This window comes from Lolium perenne, chromosome 4 (assembly GCF_019359855.2).
Source record: "Lolium perenne isolate Kyuss_39 chromosome 4, Kyuss_2.0, whole genome shotgun sequence".
Lineage (NCBI taxonomy): Eukaryota > Viridiplantae > Streptophyta > Magnoliopsida > Poales > Poaceae > Lolium > Lolium perenne.
Genome location: NC_067247.2, coordinates 117,019,183 through 117,034,477, shown reverse-complemented (window position 1 = coordinate 117,034,477; position 15,295 = coordinate 117,019,183). Strand labels below are relative to the sequence as shown.

Genomic DNA, 15,295 nt, shown 5'->3' with positions numbered 1-15,295 from the left:
TTTGAATTTGCCTTTTGAAGCTCTCTTTTGCTTCGAATACTATTTTTTGCGAGTGCATCATCAAAACTGCTGAGCCCATCTTAACGGCTATAAAGAAAGAACTTCTTGGGAGATAACCCATGTGTTATTTTGCTACAGTACTTTGTTTTATATTTGTGTCTTGGAAGTTGTTTACTACTGTAGCAACCTCTCCTTATCTTAGTTTTGTGTTTTGTTGTGCCAAGTAAAGTCGTTGATAGAAAGGTTGATACTAGATTTGGATTACTGCGCAGAAACAGATTTCTTTGCTGTCACGAATCTGGGACTAATTCTCTGTAGGTAACTCATAAAATTATGCCAATTTACATGAGTGATCCCCAGATATGTACGCAACTTTCATTCAATTTTAGCATTTTCATTTGAGCAAGTCTGGTGCCCTTTTAAAATTCGTATTTACGGACTGTTCTGTTTTGACAGATTCTGCCTTTTATTTCGCATTGCTTCTTTTGCTATGTGGGATGGATTTTTTTGTTCCATTGACTTCCAGTAGCTTTGGGCAATGTCCAGAAGTGTTAAGAATGATTGTGTCACCTCTGAACATGTGAGTTTTTGATTATGCACTAACCCTCTAATGAGTTTGTTTCGAGTTTGGTGTGGAGGAAGTTTTCAAGGGTCAAGAGAGGAGGATGATATACTATGATCAAGAAGAGTGAAGAGTCTAAGCTTGGGGATGCCCCCATGGTTCATCCCTGCATATTTCAAGAAGACTCAAGCATCTAAGCTTGGGGATGCCCAAGGCATCCCCTTCTTCATCGACAAATTATCAGGTTCCTTCTCTTCAAACTATATTTTTATTCGGCCACATCTTATGTACTTTACTTGGAGCATCTGTGTGCTTTTGTTTGTGTTTTTGTTTGAATAAATGCTTGTGTGGGAGAGAGACACGCTCCGCTGGTTCGTATGAACACATGTGTTCTTAGCTTTTAATGTTCATGGCGAAGGTTGAAACTGCTTCGTTAATTGTTATATGGTTGGAAACGGAAAATGATACATGTAGTAATTGCTATAATGTCTTGGGTAATGTGATACTTGGAAATTGTTGTGCTCATGTTTAAGCTCTTGCATCATATACTTTGCACCTATTAGTGAAGAAATACATAGAGCTTGTTAAAATTTGGTTTGTATGAGTGGTTTCTCTAGAGTCTAGATATTTTCTAGTGAGGTGTTTGAACAACAGGGAAGACAATGTATAGTCTTATAATGCTTGTAATATGTATTTTATGTAAGTTTTGATGTACTAGTTTATACTTGTGTTTGCTTCAAACAACCTTGCTAGCCTAAGCCTTGTATCGAGAGGGAGTACTTCTCATGCATCCAAAATCCTTGAGCCAACCACTATGCCATTTGTGTCCACCATACCTACCTACTACATGGTATTTCTCCGCCATTCCAAAGTAAATTGCTTGAAGTGATACCTTTAAATTTCTATCCTCTACCTTTACAATATATAGCTCATGGGACAAATAGCTTAAAAACTATTGTGGTATTGAATATGTACTTATGTATTTTATTTCTTATAAGTTGCTTGTTGTGCGATAACCATGTTCCTGGGGACGCCATCAACTACTCTTTGTTGAAAATCATGTGAGTTGCTATGCATGTTCGTCTTGTCTGAAGTAAGGGCGATCTACCACTTTATGGTTAGAGCGTGCATATTGTTAGAGAAGAGCATTGGGCCGCTAACTAAAGCCATTATCCATGGTGGAAGTTTCAGTTTTGGACATATATCCTCAATCTCATATGAGAAAATTAATTGTTGCTACACGCTTATGCATAAAAGAGGAGTCCATTATCTGTTGTCTATGTTGTCCCGGTATGGATGTCTAAGTTGAGAATAATCAATAGCGAGAAATCCAATGCGAGCTTTCTCCTTAGACCTTTGTACAGGCGGCATAGAGGTACCCCTTTGTGACACTTGGTTAAAACATGTGCATTGCGATAATCCCGGTAGTCCAAGCTAATCAGGACAAGGTGCGGGCACTATTAGTATACGATGCATGAGGTTTGCAACTTGTAGGATATAATCTACATGATACATATGCTTTATTACTACCGTTGACAAAATTGTTTCTTGCTTTCAAAACCAAAGCTCTAGCACAAATATAGCAATCAATGCTTCCCTCTGCGAAGGGCCATTCTTTTACTTTTATGTTGAGTCAGTTTACCCATTTCTCTCTATCTTAGAAGCAAACACTTGTGATTAACTGTGCATTGATTCTTACATACTTGCATATTATACTTGTTATATTGCTTTGCATTGAAAATTATCCATGAGATATACATGATACAAGTTGAAAGCAACCGCTGAAACTTAATCTTCCATTGTGTTGCTTCAATGTCTTTACTTTGAATTTATTGCTTTATGAGTTAACTCTTATGCAAGACTTATTGATGCCTGTCTTGAAAGTACTATTCATGAAAAGTCTTTGCTATATGATTCAATTGTTTACTCAGTGCATTAACATTGCTTCGAATCGTTGCATTCATCTCATATGTTTTACAATAGTATGATTAAGATTATGTTGGTAGCATGTCACTTCAGAAATTATCTTTTATCGTTTACCTACTCGAGGACGGGTAGGAACTAAGCTTGGGGATGCTGATACGTCTCCAACGTATCTATAATTTCTGATGTTCCATGCTTGTTTTATGACAATACCTACATGTTTTGTTCACACTTTATATCGTTTTTATGCGTTTTCTGGAACTAACCTATTGACGAGATGCCGAAAGGCCAGTTGCTGTTTTCTGCTGTTTTTGGTTTCAGAAATCCTAGTAAAGAAATATTTTCGGAATCGTATGAAATCAAGACCGAAGGCCTTATAATTCCCGGAAGCTTCCGGAGCACCGGAGAAAAGTTAGAGGGGTGCCAGGGGGCCCCACCCCACAGGGCGGCGCGGCCCAAGGGGGGGGCGCCCCCCTATGGTGTGGCCACCCCGTGGCCCCTCCGACTCCGACTCTCGGCCTATATAATCTTCCCTGACCTAAAAACATCGACCAAGAAGACGAAAACAGAGAAAACCATCCAGAACCGCCGCCATCGCGAAAGTCCAATTCGGGGGACAGAACTCTCTGTTCCGGCACCCTGCCGGGGTGGGGAATTGCCCCCGGAGCCATCTCCACCGCCGTCTCCACCGCCATCTTCACCGCCATCGCTGCCTCCATGATGAGGAGGGAGTAATTCACCCCCGAGGCTGAGGGCTCCGTTGTAGCTATGTGGTTAATCTCTCTCCCATGTACCTCAATACAATGATCTCATGAGCTGCTTTACATGATTGAGATCCATATGATGAGCTTTGTACCGCTACTACTTGTGTGCTACTCATGTGATGTTATTAAAGTAGTCTATTCCTCCTGCATGGTGTAAAGGTGACTAGTGTGTGCACCGTGTGTTCTTGTCGTAGGCTATGATCATGATCTCTTGTAGATTGTGGAGTTAATTATCATTATGATAGTATTGATGTGATCTATTCCTCCTTCATAGTGTAATGTGGACAGTGTGTGCACTATGTTAGTTCTTGGTTTATTTTGCAATGATCTATTATGCTCTAAGGTTATTTAAATATGAACATTGAATTGTGGAGCTTGTTAACTCCGGCATTGAGGGTTCGTGTAATCCTACGCAATGTGTTCATCATCCAACAAAAGAGTGTATGTAGCACATATGAGAAAGAGTTATTTATTATGCGATCAATGTTGAGAGTGTCCACTAGTGAAAGCAGGATCCCTGGGCCTTGCTTCCAAGCATCGAATCTCCGTTTGTTTACTGTTTTGTTGCATGTTTACTCGCTGACATATTTTATTCAGATTGCTATTACCACTCATATACATCCATACTACTTGTATTTCACTATCTCTTCGCCGAACTAGTGCACCTATACACCTGACAAGTGTATTTGGTGTGTTGGGGACACAAGAGACTTCTTGCTTTGTGATTGCAGGGTTGCTTGAGAGGGATATCTTTGACCTCTTCCTCCCCGAGTTCGATAAACCTTGGGTGATCCACTTAAGGGAAACTTGCTGCTGTTCTACAAACCTCTGCTCTTGGAGGCCCAACACTGTCTACAAGAATAGAAGCTCCCGTAGACATCACAAAGCAACAGACAATTGCATTAAGTATGGTGCGTAATGTAATCAACAACTACATCCTTAGACATAGCATCAATGTTTTATCCCTAGTGGCAACAGCACAACACAACCTTAGAACTTTCTGTCACTGTCCCAGGTATCAATGTATGCATGAACCCACTATCGAGCATAAATACTCCCTCTTGGAGTTAAGAGCAAAAACTTGGCCAGAGCCTCTACTAATAACGGAGAGCATGCAAGATCATAAACAACACATAGGTAATAACTTGATAATTAACATAACATAGTATTCTCTATCCATCGGATCCCGACAAACACAACATATAGTATTACAGATAGATGATCTTGATCATGTTAGGCAGCTCACAAGATCCAACAATGAAGCACAATGAGGAGAAGACAACCATCTAGCTACTGCTATGGACCCATAGTCCAGGGGTGAACTACTCACTCATCACTCCGGAGGCGACCATGGCGGTGAAAAGTCCTCCGGGAGATGAATCCCCTCTCCGGCAGGGTGCCGGAGGAGATCTCCAGAATCCCCCGAGATGGGATTGGCGGCGGCGGCGTCTCTGGAAGGTTTTCCGTATCGTGGCTCTCGGTACTGGGGTTTTCGCGACGGAGGCTTTAAGTAGGCGGAAGGGCAACGTGGGGGGCCACACGAGGGCCCCACACCATAGGTCGGTGCGGCCAGGGCCTGGGCCGCGCCGCCCTATGGTGGTGGCGCCTCGTGGCCCCACTTCGACTCCTCTTCGGTCTTCTGGAAGCTCCGTGGCAAAATAGGACCCTGGGCGTTGATTTCGTCCAATTCCGAGAATATTTCGTTACTAGGATTTCTGAAACCAAAAACAATGACTTGACAAGAATCGGCTCTTCGGCATCTTGTTAATAGGTTAGTTCCAGAAAATGCACGAATATGACATAAAGTGTGCATAAAACATGTAGATATCATCAATAATGTGGCATGGAACATAAGAAATTATCGATACGTCGGAGACGTATCACACCCCCCTCTTGTGAAGGCATCAGCACCATCTTCATCACTTCATCAACATCTACAACAACTCTTCATCACCCCCCTTTGTAATCTCTTGGCAAACATGATGTATGATGCAATATATTGTTTTCCCATGATGTATTTTATCTCTATGTTGATGTTTGAGTAGTGAATTGTTCATGACAATTGTTATATAGTTTTTTGTTGGTTGCATACAAGTATTTGTTATCTTCTATGATGATCTTTTGTATTGATATATGAGTGCACACATATGACAAGGGGATTCATAAGGTTATCACCGTTGCATGTTGATAGGATGAGGGATAGCGGGAGTGACAAAAACCTTGTCTCGATTTTTAGATGCATGTTAACGGGTGGTCCAATTATGGGGACCTTTAAACTTACAGCGGTGGTTGGACATTCTTAGATGCATGTCTTAATAATTCATTTGTTTGCACATTCTGATGGCCTTAAGATCAATCACTAGGGTGTACTTGCACATGTACATGACTACACCTATCTATGGCTCGATCCTCTCTAGAAGAAACACTAAAAAGACTATAATAAGTTTCACTAATTGTGACAACCACACAAATGAAATAGAAATTTGCCTGAACAATTGCTCTCTTGAGTTAGTTCACTTCACTTCCCTTCATCTCATTGCATTTTACTTTATTGCACTTTACTTGTCTTGCATTTTAATTTCAGCACTTGTAGTTTCTTAGTAAAAACCACTTCACACACACACACACAATATATCTCCTAGCTTTGCATAGAAGGTCATATAAGCGGGTTATAGGGATTTAGAGAATAGTTAGTTTACCTTCAACTCCTCGTGGGTTCAACAGTCAAATACTTATCGAATTGTATTGTGGTGATCCCCTTCACTTGGGGGTTGTGAAGATACTTTTCTGGCGCTATTGCCGAGAGCATAGCGCTAAGGTTCTATTCTTGTTTGCATTGCTAGTTTACTTTTAGTACTTTTATTTTGGAAAATGGGAAATACCAAAAATACTCCTATTATAATGACATCTTGTTTAAGTACTTCAATGCTGCTGAGATTGCTAGGAAACATAGAGAATCAAAGGAAGGTATGAGATTAGAATTGGGCTTGGAAATGCTAAATTCTATTGCTACTGAATTGCTAGACTACTATGGTGATAAAAACTATTGCTCTAGAAAAAATTAGACACTTTAATTTTCAATGTAGATCCCATAAAGAATGTTATTGCATAGTGTGCGTGGTGTGGTGGGGGAGGGGGGTAGCATGGCCTCAATTTTGGGCTTAGTGGGGTAGGCTACAAACAAGCCATGGGCCGAAGTGGCTTCTTGTTTGGTTGCTCGCGAAGCAATTTTGTGCACCAGTGGGGCAACAATGCCTAGTTCGTTTGGTTAGTTGCGTGCAACCCTTTTAACTCTACTCATACACCGTATAATTGTTTGGTTGCACACATCACGTGCTCATACTCTTGCCATCATTAAAATAAGGTGAGATTACCATGCCATTGCATGTTGCATCTGATCGTGCTGGATTTAGAAGTCCAAGTGAGCACCGCTAAGATGATGAAGCATGTTAGCAATAAGAGGTACAATAGAATCCAGTTAGCTAACTATAAGATATTAAATAATATATTTCAGATGAGTTGGAGAAAAGAGAAGAGGAGAGAGAAGGGAGGTCAGCTATTATGCAATAGCCAGCTCTTGCGTGTGCTTCTATATAGTTTGTGAGAGTGGAATGTGATCCATATGTTAGTAAATTACTTCATTCCTATAGCCAACTATTGTACATGTTTCAAGTATATGATTATAAATGACATCTTGTTAAAGCATCAGTTGGCTATTCTTCATTCCTATACCCAGTTTCTTAGGTGGTTGTAGAGCTAACGTAATCTTCCTAGTCTTCCATCTATGCCCTACAAGAGCAGCGATGGAAAGCAAAGATCAAATCTAAGGTCATGTACAATGGGTTTATGTCAGCCTTCCTTATAGACGCCACATCAGATTTCATCTTTTAGAAAATAAGGGAAAACTATTTTCTCCATTGTATCACATGTCTTCCCTTAGCGACAAATTTCCTACCAAAATTTAATTATTCATATTAAATACTAGAGATGGCTGTAAGAGATAATACATTGCATGGCTCATATCTAACGTCTTCTCAAGCTGATGTGGCGGGGTAAGAGCTGATGTGACGGGGTAAGGGAAGGCATGCCTTCTCTACCACCATTGTACATGCCCTAACCCATACACAAAGATCTGCAAACCCTTACCAAGATTCAACAATGGGAATCAAGGATTCAAATAGGCAGTGAGAGTTCAATGGGAATCAAGGATTCAAATAGGCAGTGAGAGTTCAATGGGAATCAAGTATTCAAATAGGCAGTGAGAGTTCAACGCAAGGAGACATAATCCATCCCCTTTTTGGGTATTTTCGCTGACTTCATGGTTTACAACTTCAAGCCGAACTGCTATAGACTTCAATGCATTGTAATCCCCAAAATGTATATTCCGTCCGGTCAAAACAGGTAACCTATCAATAGGTACGATTTTTTTGTCCAGACTTCAAAGATACTCTATTCAGTTCGATCGCTACACAAAGGTAAAGATGCATAGAATCGTGTATGCCCATCTAACTTCTCCATTCTGTTCTTTTTAATTTCTCATAGATACATGTCCGAAAAACATTATAGAAGGTGAAGTTCAACAACAATGACCAGTTTACACTCAGGTTCTGCTATTTGATCTGCATTTCAACTAATAGAATGGTGAAGCTATCACTGCGACCATCTGATACAAATTAGACGTTGCACGCTGCGACAGGGAGCAGCAACTTTTTTTTGACCGTGTACAGAATTAGCAATTAGATAATATCTGGTCGCCAATCATTCCATTTCGGCGTTAGAGGTTATGATATAACAGTATATGGATCAATTTCATTTCTTCCAACAGAGAAAAGGGAACTCGAAAGATTCGATTTGGCCAAATTCGATGGGAGCAATATTTAATGAAGGGAATCGCTTTGTAATTTGACAATTGGGCGCCCTGAATAATCGCTCGATGTTACAGAAAACAATTTCATACACCGCCTTTCTGTTCACGATGCTAAATCTGAGAAAAAGAAAGATTGTTCTTAAGACTACTAGACCGGCTTCAGGGAGGGAAGCAGAGCATCCCCCTCAGCCAATCTGAAGAGCAGAAGATTTAATCTCCGAGCAACGCAACACCTCCATTACCACTGTAATCTGACAAAGGGGCTGCCTGAATCATTGCTCGTGGATTGGACAGATCTTTCGTACAGAAACCAGGTTTCTAACAAGGTTACGATGTGTGACGACAACACCTTTGTTCCGAGAAATATTACGACTAGAGCAATTAGAACAAGAGAAACTATTGCAAAATAAAGATAAATGATGGGGCATGACTAAACTGTAAACGGGGGTATAGTAACAGGAAGCTCCTGGTATGGGAGCAGCCAGTGTCGCAAAAACCCGTTCCCTGCTCGCTGTCTGCCAATCTAACGAGAAACAAGGCCATTAAGATAGACCAAGCATCAGATACCTCATGGCATAACAATCTAAACATCAGAGAATGGAGAACAAACATATTGCAATCTCTCAGCCGAAAGATGGTGATTGTTGTTGAGATAATCACAGAGGAACTCAGCACAATTAAACGACTTCATCACCGATTGCATCTAACGAGAAGGATACAACGAAATTGAAAATCCGACGAAAAGAGGAGGGGGGAAAACGGGGGGCGAGATCAGATGGTAGTGCATGTTGTTTCTCATCATCTGAAGATGCAGAGATTTGGTTATGGATAGGTTTTTCCTCATTTCAACCCCCGTAGAAACGACTCAATGAGAAAAATAAGCAGAGGAACACGAAAAGCAAACGAAAATGGCAAAGAAGAGAAGAAATCGCAGCTGTAGTACCGCTCTTGGCCAAGCAGATCTGGTTGTCAATTGAAGGTGGGGAGGATTCAATTTATAGGCGGCGGCGTCTAGGGTTTCTGGTTTGCACGGGGAACTCACCAAACGGGAGGAAGGACAAATATTGGGCCGGGCTAGGAATTTTAGATGTTATGGGCCTAAGAAGTGCGGAGTAGTACATTTTCCTCTCACAGACAGTAACAGAGCCACATAAAAAATGCATATCTGGGCCTCGGATATGCATTTTTCTCCAACCAAACAAAGATTGGTTCTCTCTTTTTTACAACAACAAAAAAAAATTGATTCTCATGTGGCAGCAATAAAACCCCCTTGCAACATCTATGGGATGTAGTACAATCGTTGCTAAGTGTGGTTTATCTTACTCTTCTAACCATGTTGCTGAGCACAACATCACTCATCTTGCACTAGTGCACCCGAGAATCTTGGCATAAGCGCGTAGGTGGATTTCCTCACCACAGAGGACCACCACCATGCTTTGAGAAACTCATAGGCGAGGAAAAACACCACAGAACAACCACATGTTGGAGGCGATCTTGCCAAGTTACCTCGCTGCAACTATTATTTTGCACTGTTTTAGGTCATGCGTGAGTGAGGAAGGGGGTCAGATATGCGAGAGTACCCCCTCCCCCACTGTCATCGGCGAACGGCTCGTACCCTCTGACGGTGACTGGATACTTCATAGCATACAAGGAAGTATTAAGACTAGTTATGAGTGTCTCTGAGTCACGCGCCCGAAAACTCTAGCTATAGGCAATTCACAAAAACTGGCCAAACTGTCGACCACAATATAATTGGGTGCAAATTGTGACATAAAAAAAATGTCATTTCATTCCGAAGATTTAGCATATTCCCTACGTTTAGTAGCACGGAGCAAGTGCATTCCTATGAACACCACACTTAAGTGAAGGAGTAAGGCTATGGCTACCGAGACATTCATGAGACTATTGGTGTCATGTGACCTTTGTGTGGTTCCGCAAAGAAAATAGTAGGGATGATTGCGGAATTAAGCCGATAGTTAAAAAGGTAATATAATGCGTGACATGATTTTAAATTCTAACATTAATGTGGGATATCTGGTCAGCAATGATAAAATCTAGCATGCAAACGCCCAATGGGTGAATTCTAATTGGCTACCCATATGACTATATAGTATATTTTATTTACTGGATATCTTTTTGCATGATCCCTGGCTGCAGGAGGATTACGGTTGTTATTTAAGTCAATTATAAGTTGTTCGCCCCACATATTTTACTTACTCCAAGCACGTGAAATATGTAATATACTTCCTCTGTCTCGGTGCTTATGACACAAAAAAATTCCGATATTTCCTCAATGCTTAAGGCGTGGATGGTTGTGGATCGCTAATCCCCCAAATTTGCCCCCTGCTTTCTCGTTCCCCCTCTTTAAAACCTGGTCGCATTAACCCATAATCCTGAAAAGCGGTTGGTGTGGCCCGAGAAACGAGGAGGTCTAGCGAAAATGAGGAGTCTAACGCGTGTGGAAGATGCGCTAATCGCACGAGCATGTAGGAGCAAATGCGAAAACTAACGGTTACTTTCTCTCACGCTAATCTTACCTTAACAACTGTGCAAATTTTATTGCGCCATAAGCAATGATGAGATGGAGGGAGTAGTGATGGGAGAGTGAACTCACCACACACTCCAAATCGTATAGGCAAGTAATATTAATGGCAGTGTGAAGTCACTACCAATAAGCTAAATTATAGGCTAAAAAGATAAAAATAAATTGATAAAATAATGTAGATCTGTAAAAGAATATTCAATCTAACATATTCTTATAATTCCTACGCTAAGAATTTGCTTCAGGCTTGATAGATGTGTGCTCTAAAATTCTCACTGCCGATCATTGAACAGAAACTAACAAGAGTTTGGATAAACTGTTTATTGTGCCTACTCGTGAGAGCAATAAAATCTCCCGGCTCAGTATCTAGTCTGACTCTAGAAGCCAAAGTCGCTCCTCTTTCCCGTTCTAGCTTCCGCCGTTCCCGTACCTTAGCGTCACCGCCGCCGCCTCGATCCCGCCCCGTGCTCCCCGTCTCACACGCGTCGCCGCCGCTATCGCTGTTCCCCGTCTTCCTCGCCCCCCCGGAACATCGCGCGTGTTTCTGCTGCTGTCTCAATCCGTCGCAGTCTTTGGCCGTTGGTCCCTCCTTTGAGTTTGAGGTATGAGCTAGGTTGTTTGTTATCCTCCAGCAGCGAGCGATTCTCTTAGTAAATCAATCCCAGTAGGAGGGAGGGGACCTTCACAAGTTCTGGGTGTGCCGGTGCACACCCGGCACACCATCTAGATCCGTCTTTGGGTGCAGATTAAGTATTTGGTGTTAACAGATTTTGGCACCACGAATCTATACCTCTAAAATATCTTTACTCGAAAACATCTAAAATATCTGTTACTACATAAAATTGTGGAAAAATTATAATAACACTGGCAGATGCAATTTCTATTTGCAACTTTGGTGTTAGTTAAGTCTACCTAGTACAATATTTAGAATGTTACCAATTAACTTCGCTTTTTCCCCCCTTTGGTTGCTTATGTGTATGTTTTTGTAGATCAATTCTTAGGCGGACATGCATTTTGCAAATGTCGGGCTCTAATCAGATGGCTTCAGATGGTAGATTTGGAAAAGGTAATATTTTAGCTTTTAGGCACTATTTTAATTCTTCTTCATTGTATACGAACAATGGGAATTAATACTAATGTTATGGCATAGCACGTTGGGCAGATTAGAAAACCATTCACTGTATAGAAATTGAGTGATACATATATAGTATATAGGAATAAAATAAAAAGATTGAGTTATTGCGCTTTTGATTTGTTTGCAAGGCATGAAGTGTGACCATTTCTTGTCCATGGCCATGGGTTTTACTCACTTGCCTCCTACGTTGGTATATCTCTTTCATAAATGTTACAGTGAAGTCACGCTTGATAAATGCGAATCCGAAGTCATCTTATATATTATCTGAATATTCTAACCCTAGAAAAATGATCTAGGTGAGCACATGTCAAATTTGCTAACCTTTTGAGCTCAAGCATGATTATGTTGCTTTCATTTGATGACCTGGATAGTATTGAAAGTTTAGTTTGTCCAGAAGAACATCTCTGTCAGTAATGTCTCCCTGCAACTCAACTAAATCCGCTCCGTCATGCTCATAGCATGACTGCTCACACTTCATCTCACCTATTGTATTTTGTTTTGAGTAGATAAGTTTGTGAGTGGCATATGCTTACAAGTTAACAGTATCAACCATGCTGAACTATTTCCAGCTCATGTGATTTCTTATATGGGTCAAATGTTCATTATTAAATAAGTATTTTGGTGTTATGTATGTGAAATATTAAGTTTAGACCTACGTAACACCTTGTACAACAAAGCGCGTCCACCTTCGCTGCTGAACTGATTCTGTTCAGAGGCTTCTATCCTTTGTCAGTTCTGGCCTGAAGGACCGATCTTAGTTATTGCTTACAAATGCTGTTTGCTAAAAAGAAGTCTCAGCTGACACACTGAGTTTCGGTGTATTTCAGGTCCTCGAGAACTCACTGGTGCTGTTGATTTAATTAGCCGCTACAGGCTACTGAACCATCACAGTTTCTTTTGTAAGAAACCGTTGCCGCTGGCTATCTCAGATACAAATTATCTTCACAATGTTGTGGGTGATACTGAAATCCGTAAAGGAGAAGGAATGGAGATAGATCAACTCATTCAGAATCCAGACATGAGGGAGAAGAAGACTGCTTATATTCAACCCTTCGACATGGAAACACTAGGACACGCATTTCAGTTGCGAGAAACAGCGCCGGTAGATTTGCCCTCGGTAGGATATCCCAATAGAACATTTACTTATTTTGCTACATTCACTCCTTGTTTCAACACTCTTGCATTCACCAGGCTGAAAAAGGTACTCCAACTATATCGGGGAAATCCAAGGTTAAGTCCAGAGACAAAGTCAAGAAGCATAAAAAGCACAAGGAGAAAGACAAGGACAAGGAACAGAAGAAGCACAAACATCGCCATAAGGATCGGAGTAAAGATAAGGAAAAAGATAAAGACAAAGACAAAGAAAAGAAGAAGGATAAGAGTTTGCATCATGATTTGGGAGCTGACCATTCCAAAAAACATCATGAGAAGGTAGTCCCATTTATTCTAAATGCTCAAAATTGAGCAGATTGGCTCAGATTTCGCTATGCTCTAAATTTCCACGTCTTTTTTTTATAGAAGAGGAAGCATGAAGGAATTGAAAATTTGCCGGATGTACGTAACAACAAAAAAAGTAAGGTAGCATTGACTCAGTATTTTAATTATTGCAGTGGAATGTTTCCTTCAATAACTCTTTTGTCTTTGTTACCGTTCCTTGTTGATATATGACAGCACAAAAGCGCAAAACTCAGTGAATTGGGCAATGGACTTCCTTTGGCATCAGATGTGACAACTTTATTTCCGTGTTAGTTCTCGCAATGTGACTCCATGTTTTATGCTGTTAATGGGTGGCTCTGAAGGTCTTTTTTGTCACTACCAAACGGAGGTATCTGTCCTTGAATTTTCATCAGATGTTATTTGATTGAATTTTGTGTCGGATCACTTGATATACGTAATGCTGAATGCATGGCTTGAGTATCTTGGTTTGTGTTAAGTTTTGATTTGATTTTTGTACATGTCTTTTGCTAGTGAAGTTATGCCATTTTATTACATTAATATATAGTTCCCTTTTTATTGCATCTTTCGGTGTCGGAACTAAGGTCACATTTTCTCTGCCATCTTTCAATATTTATGTACCCTGATTGTGAGTTTTATTAAATATGATTCTGTCGTTCTGAATCTATAATGGTAAAGTCAGTTCTCATTAGAACTTTGGCTAATTTACTGTACATATTGTCAGCGCATAGTCAAGTTATTGGACATGCTATTGTGGTGGTTGATGATTGTGTCCTTGAGCTGTGTATGCTGGGTGCTGTGGGTATAAGTTGCTAACCTCCCATCAGTTGTAAGTGACCAGTTAAATATCTCGAGGGGTAATTAAACATCTATTGGTTCTAGTTTATGGCCAGTTTCTACCTTCCAGTGAAACCCGGGGACAGCTTTAGGCCTTTTTGGTATTAGAGTTTTTATGGAGATTAGTGGAGATAATCCCCACAAAACCCCAAATAGGTACTTACTTCTAAAACCATGTTTGGTTCTTATACCCAATGGTTTCTAAAACCATGTTTGTACTACATCCCAATGTTTGGTTCTTTTGTGATGTCAACATTGGGTATGAGCACCTATATATGTTGTCATAAAAGGCGGAAACAGACCACAGTTTGGATGTGTGCACTAGATCGTTTCTGAAGTCACTCAGCCCTGTTTTGTTCCACTTTGGCAAAACCTTGCCATTGGAGCGCTTTAGATGACTTCATGTAACTCACTAATTTGTACTACAGCACATAGTGGTTAGTGTAGTACATGCTGTTGTATTCGGAAACAAAGATGTTGACTTCAAATGTGATTTTCTGTAGACTAAAAATAATCTCATAACTTGGTTAGATTCTGACTGTTGAATTGAATTAGAAATAAACAAATAGTGATGCACAAACTCTCAAGCATTAAAAAGTGGCGACTCTGGGGTACTTTTGATCCTCTTTTTAGGCTTTCTTGTTTTTGCAGTAGTAAGTTCTAATTATCATCTTTGAGCCTTTACATATATTTGATAATGCTAGTTGTTCATTTATTAATCAGATCCGCAGGGAGTTACTGGTAGCATGTACCGTCTGGATAATCATCTAATGCATCTTTTTATTGGTATGATGCAGTTAATACAGATGGAATTTCCTTTATCAAGTTGCTGTAGTTAAAAGGGATGCCGCTAGTCAAGACTACCTTCTGCCATGAATCAATTCTGGGAAACTTGAGCTTGTCATATGGAATTATTCAACCCTTTTATTTATGTCAGTTTACACCCGTTAGCAATTCTTTACCCTATCCTGTAATTCAAACAGAAAAAAGGCTTAATGTCAAAGCCACATGATCTGACTATGTACAACTGGGACACCTTATCAGACACATACCATGATCCAGCAAATTCAGTTGTGGTGATGAAAGAAACCCAAGTAGCGGTGTCCTGTGTACCAAACATCTTATTTCGTAACAATCAATTTTTATTGATGAATTAAGTAAGGCTGTCAGATTGACCATGGAAATCTGTGATTAAACTGGGTTCTTGCAT

General features: G+C 40.4%; 1 protein-coding gene and 3 non-coding genes across 5 annotated transcripts; 1 reads left to right on the top strand and 3 right to left on the bottom strand.

Annotated features, from left to right (window-relative positions):
• Nucleotides 1-8,248: 8,248 nt before the first annotated feature.
• On the bottom strand, nucleotides 8,249-8,385 carry LOC127297792 (small nucleolar RNA snoR77). Its single transcript, XR_007849480.1, has one exon. It is a non-coding gene; the product is annotated as a small nucleolar RNA snoR77 (small nucleolar RNA).
• Nucleotides 8,386-8,549: 164 nt separating this feature from the next.
• Nucleotides 8,550-8,695, bottom strand: LOC127297778 (small nucleolar RNA F1/F2/snoR5a). Its single transcript, XR_007849466.1, has one exon. It is a non-coding gene; the product is annotated as a small nucleolar RNA F1/F2/snoR5a (small nucleolar RNA).
• Nucleotides 8,696-8,730: 35 nt separating this feature from the next.
• LOC127297703 (small nucleolar RNA Z196/R39/R59 family) lies at nucleotides 8,731-8,818 on the bottom strand. Its single transcript, XR_007849394.1, has one exon. It is a non-coding gene; the product is annotated as a small nucleolar RNA Z196/R39/R59 family (small nucleolar RNA).
• A 2,192-nt stretch (nucleotides 8,819-11,010) lies between these two features.
• Nucleotides 11,011-13,630, top strand: LOC127293709 (probable mediator of RNA polymerase II transcription subunit 19b). 2 transcript variants are annotated; one of them, XM_051323349.2, is made up of 6 exons: nucleotides 11,011-11,260; nucleotides 11,660-11,724; nucleotides 12,621-12,910; nucleotides 12,985-13,224; nucleotides 13,312-13,366; nucleotides 13,465-13,630. In XM_051323349.2, exons 2-6 carry the CDS (start codon nucleotides 11,679-11,681, stop codon nucleotides 13,485-13,487), a joined length of 654 nt encoding a protein of 217 aa, XP_051179309.1. In that variant the 5' UTR covers nucleotides 11,011-11,260; nucleotides 11,660-11,678; the 3' UTR covers nucleotides 13,488-13,630. The 2 variants fall into 2 exon arrangements, with proteins under 2 accessions (XP_051179309.1, XP_051179308.1); XM_051323348.2 differs by having other exon boundaries at nucleotides 11,648-11,724.
• The last annotated feature ends 1,665 nt before the right edge of the window (nucleotides 13,631-15,295 follow it).

Excerpts from the sequence above, each read along its gene's own strand:
- LOC127293709 (XM_051323349.2), top strand. The coding sequence starts at position 11,679 with ATGTCGGGCTCTAATCAGATGGCTTCAGATGGTAGATTTGGAAAAG. Across the intron at positions 11,725-12,620 it reads AGATGGTAGATTTGGAAAAG|GTCCTCGAGAACTCACTGGT; the intron begins GTAATATTTTAG and ends GGTGTATTTCAG. Across the intron at positions 12,911-12,984 it reads CGCCGGTAGATTTGCCCTCG|GCTGAAAAAGGTACTCCAAC; the intron begins GTAGGATATCCC and ends TGCATTCACCAG.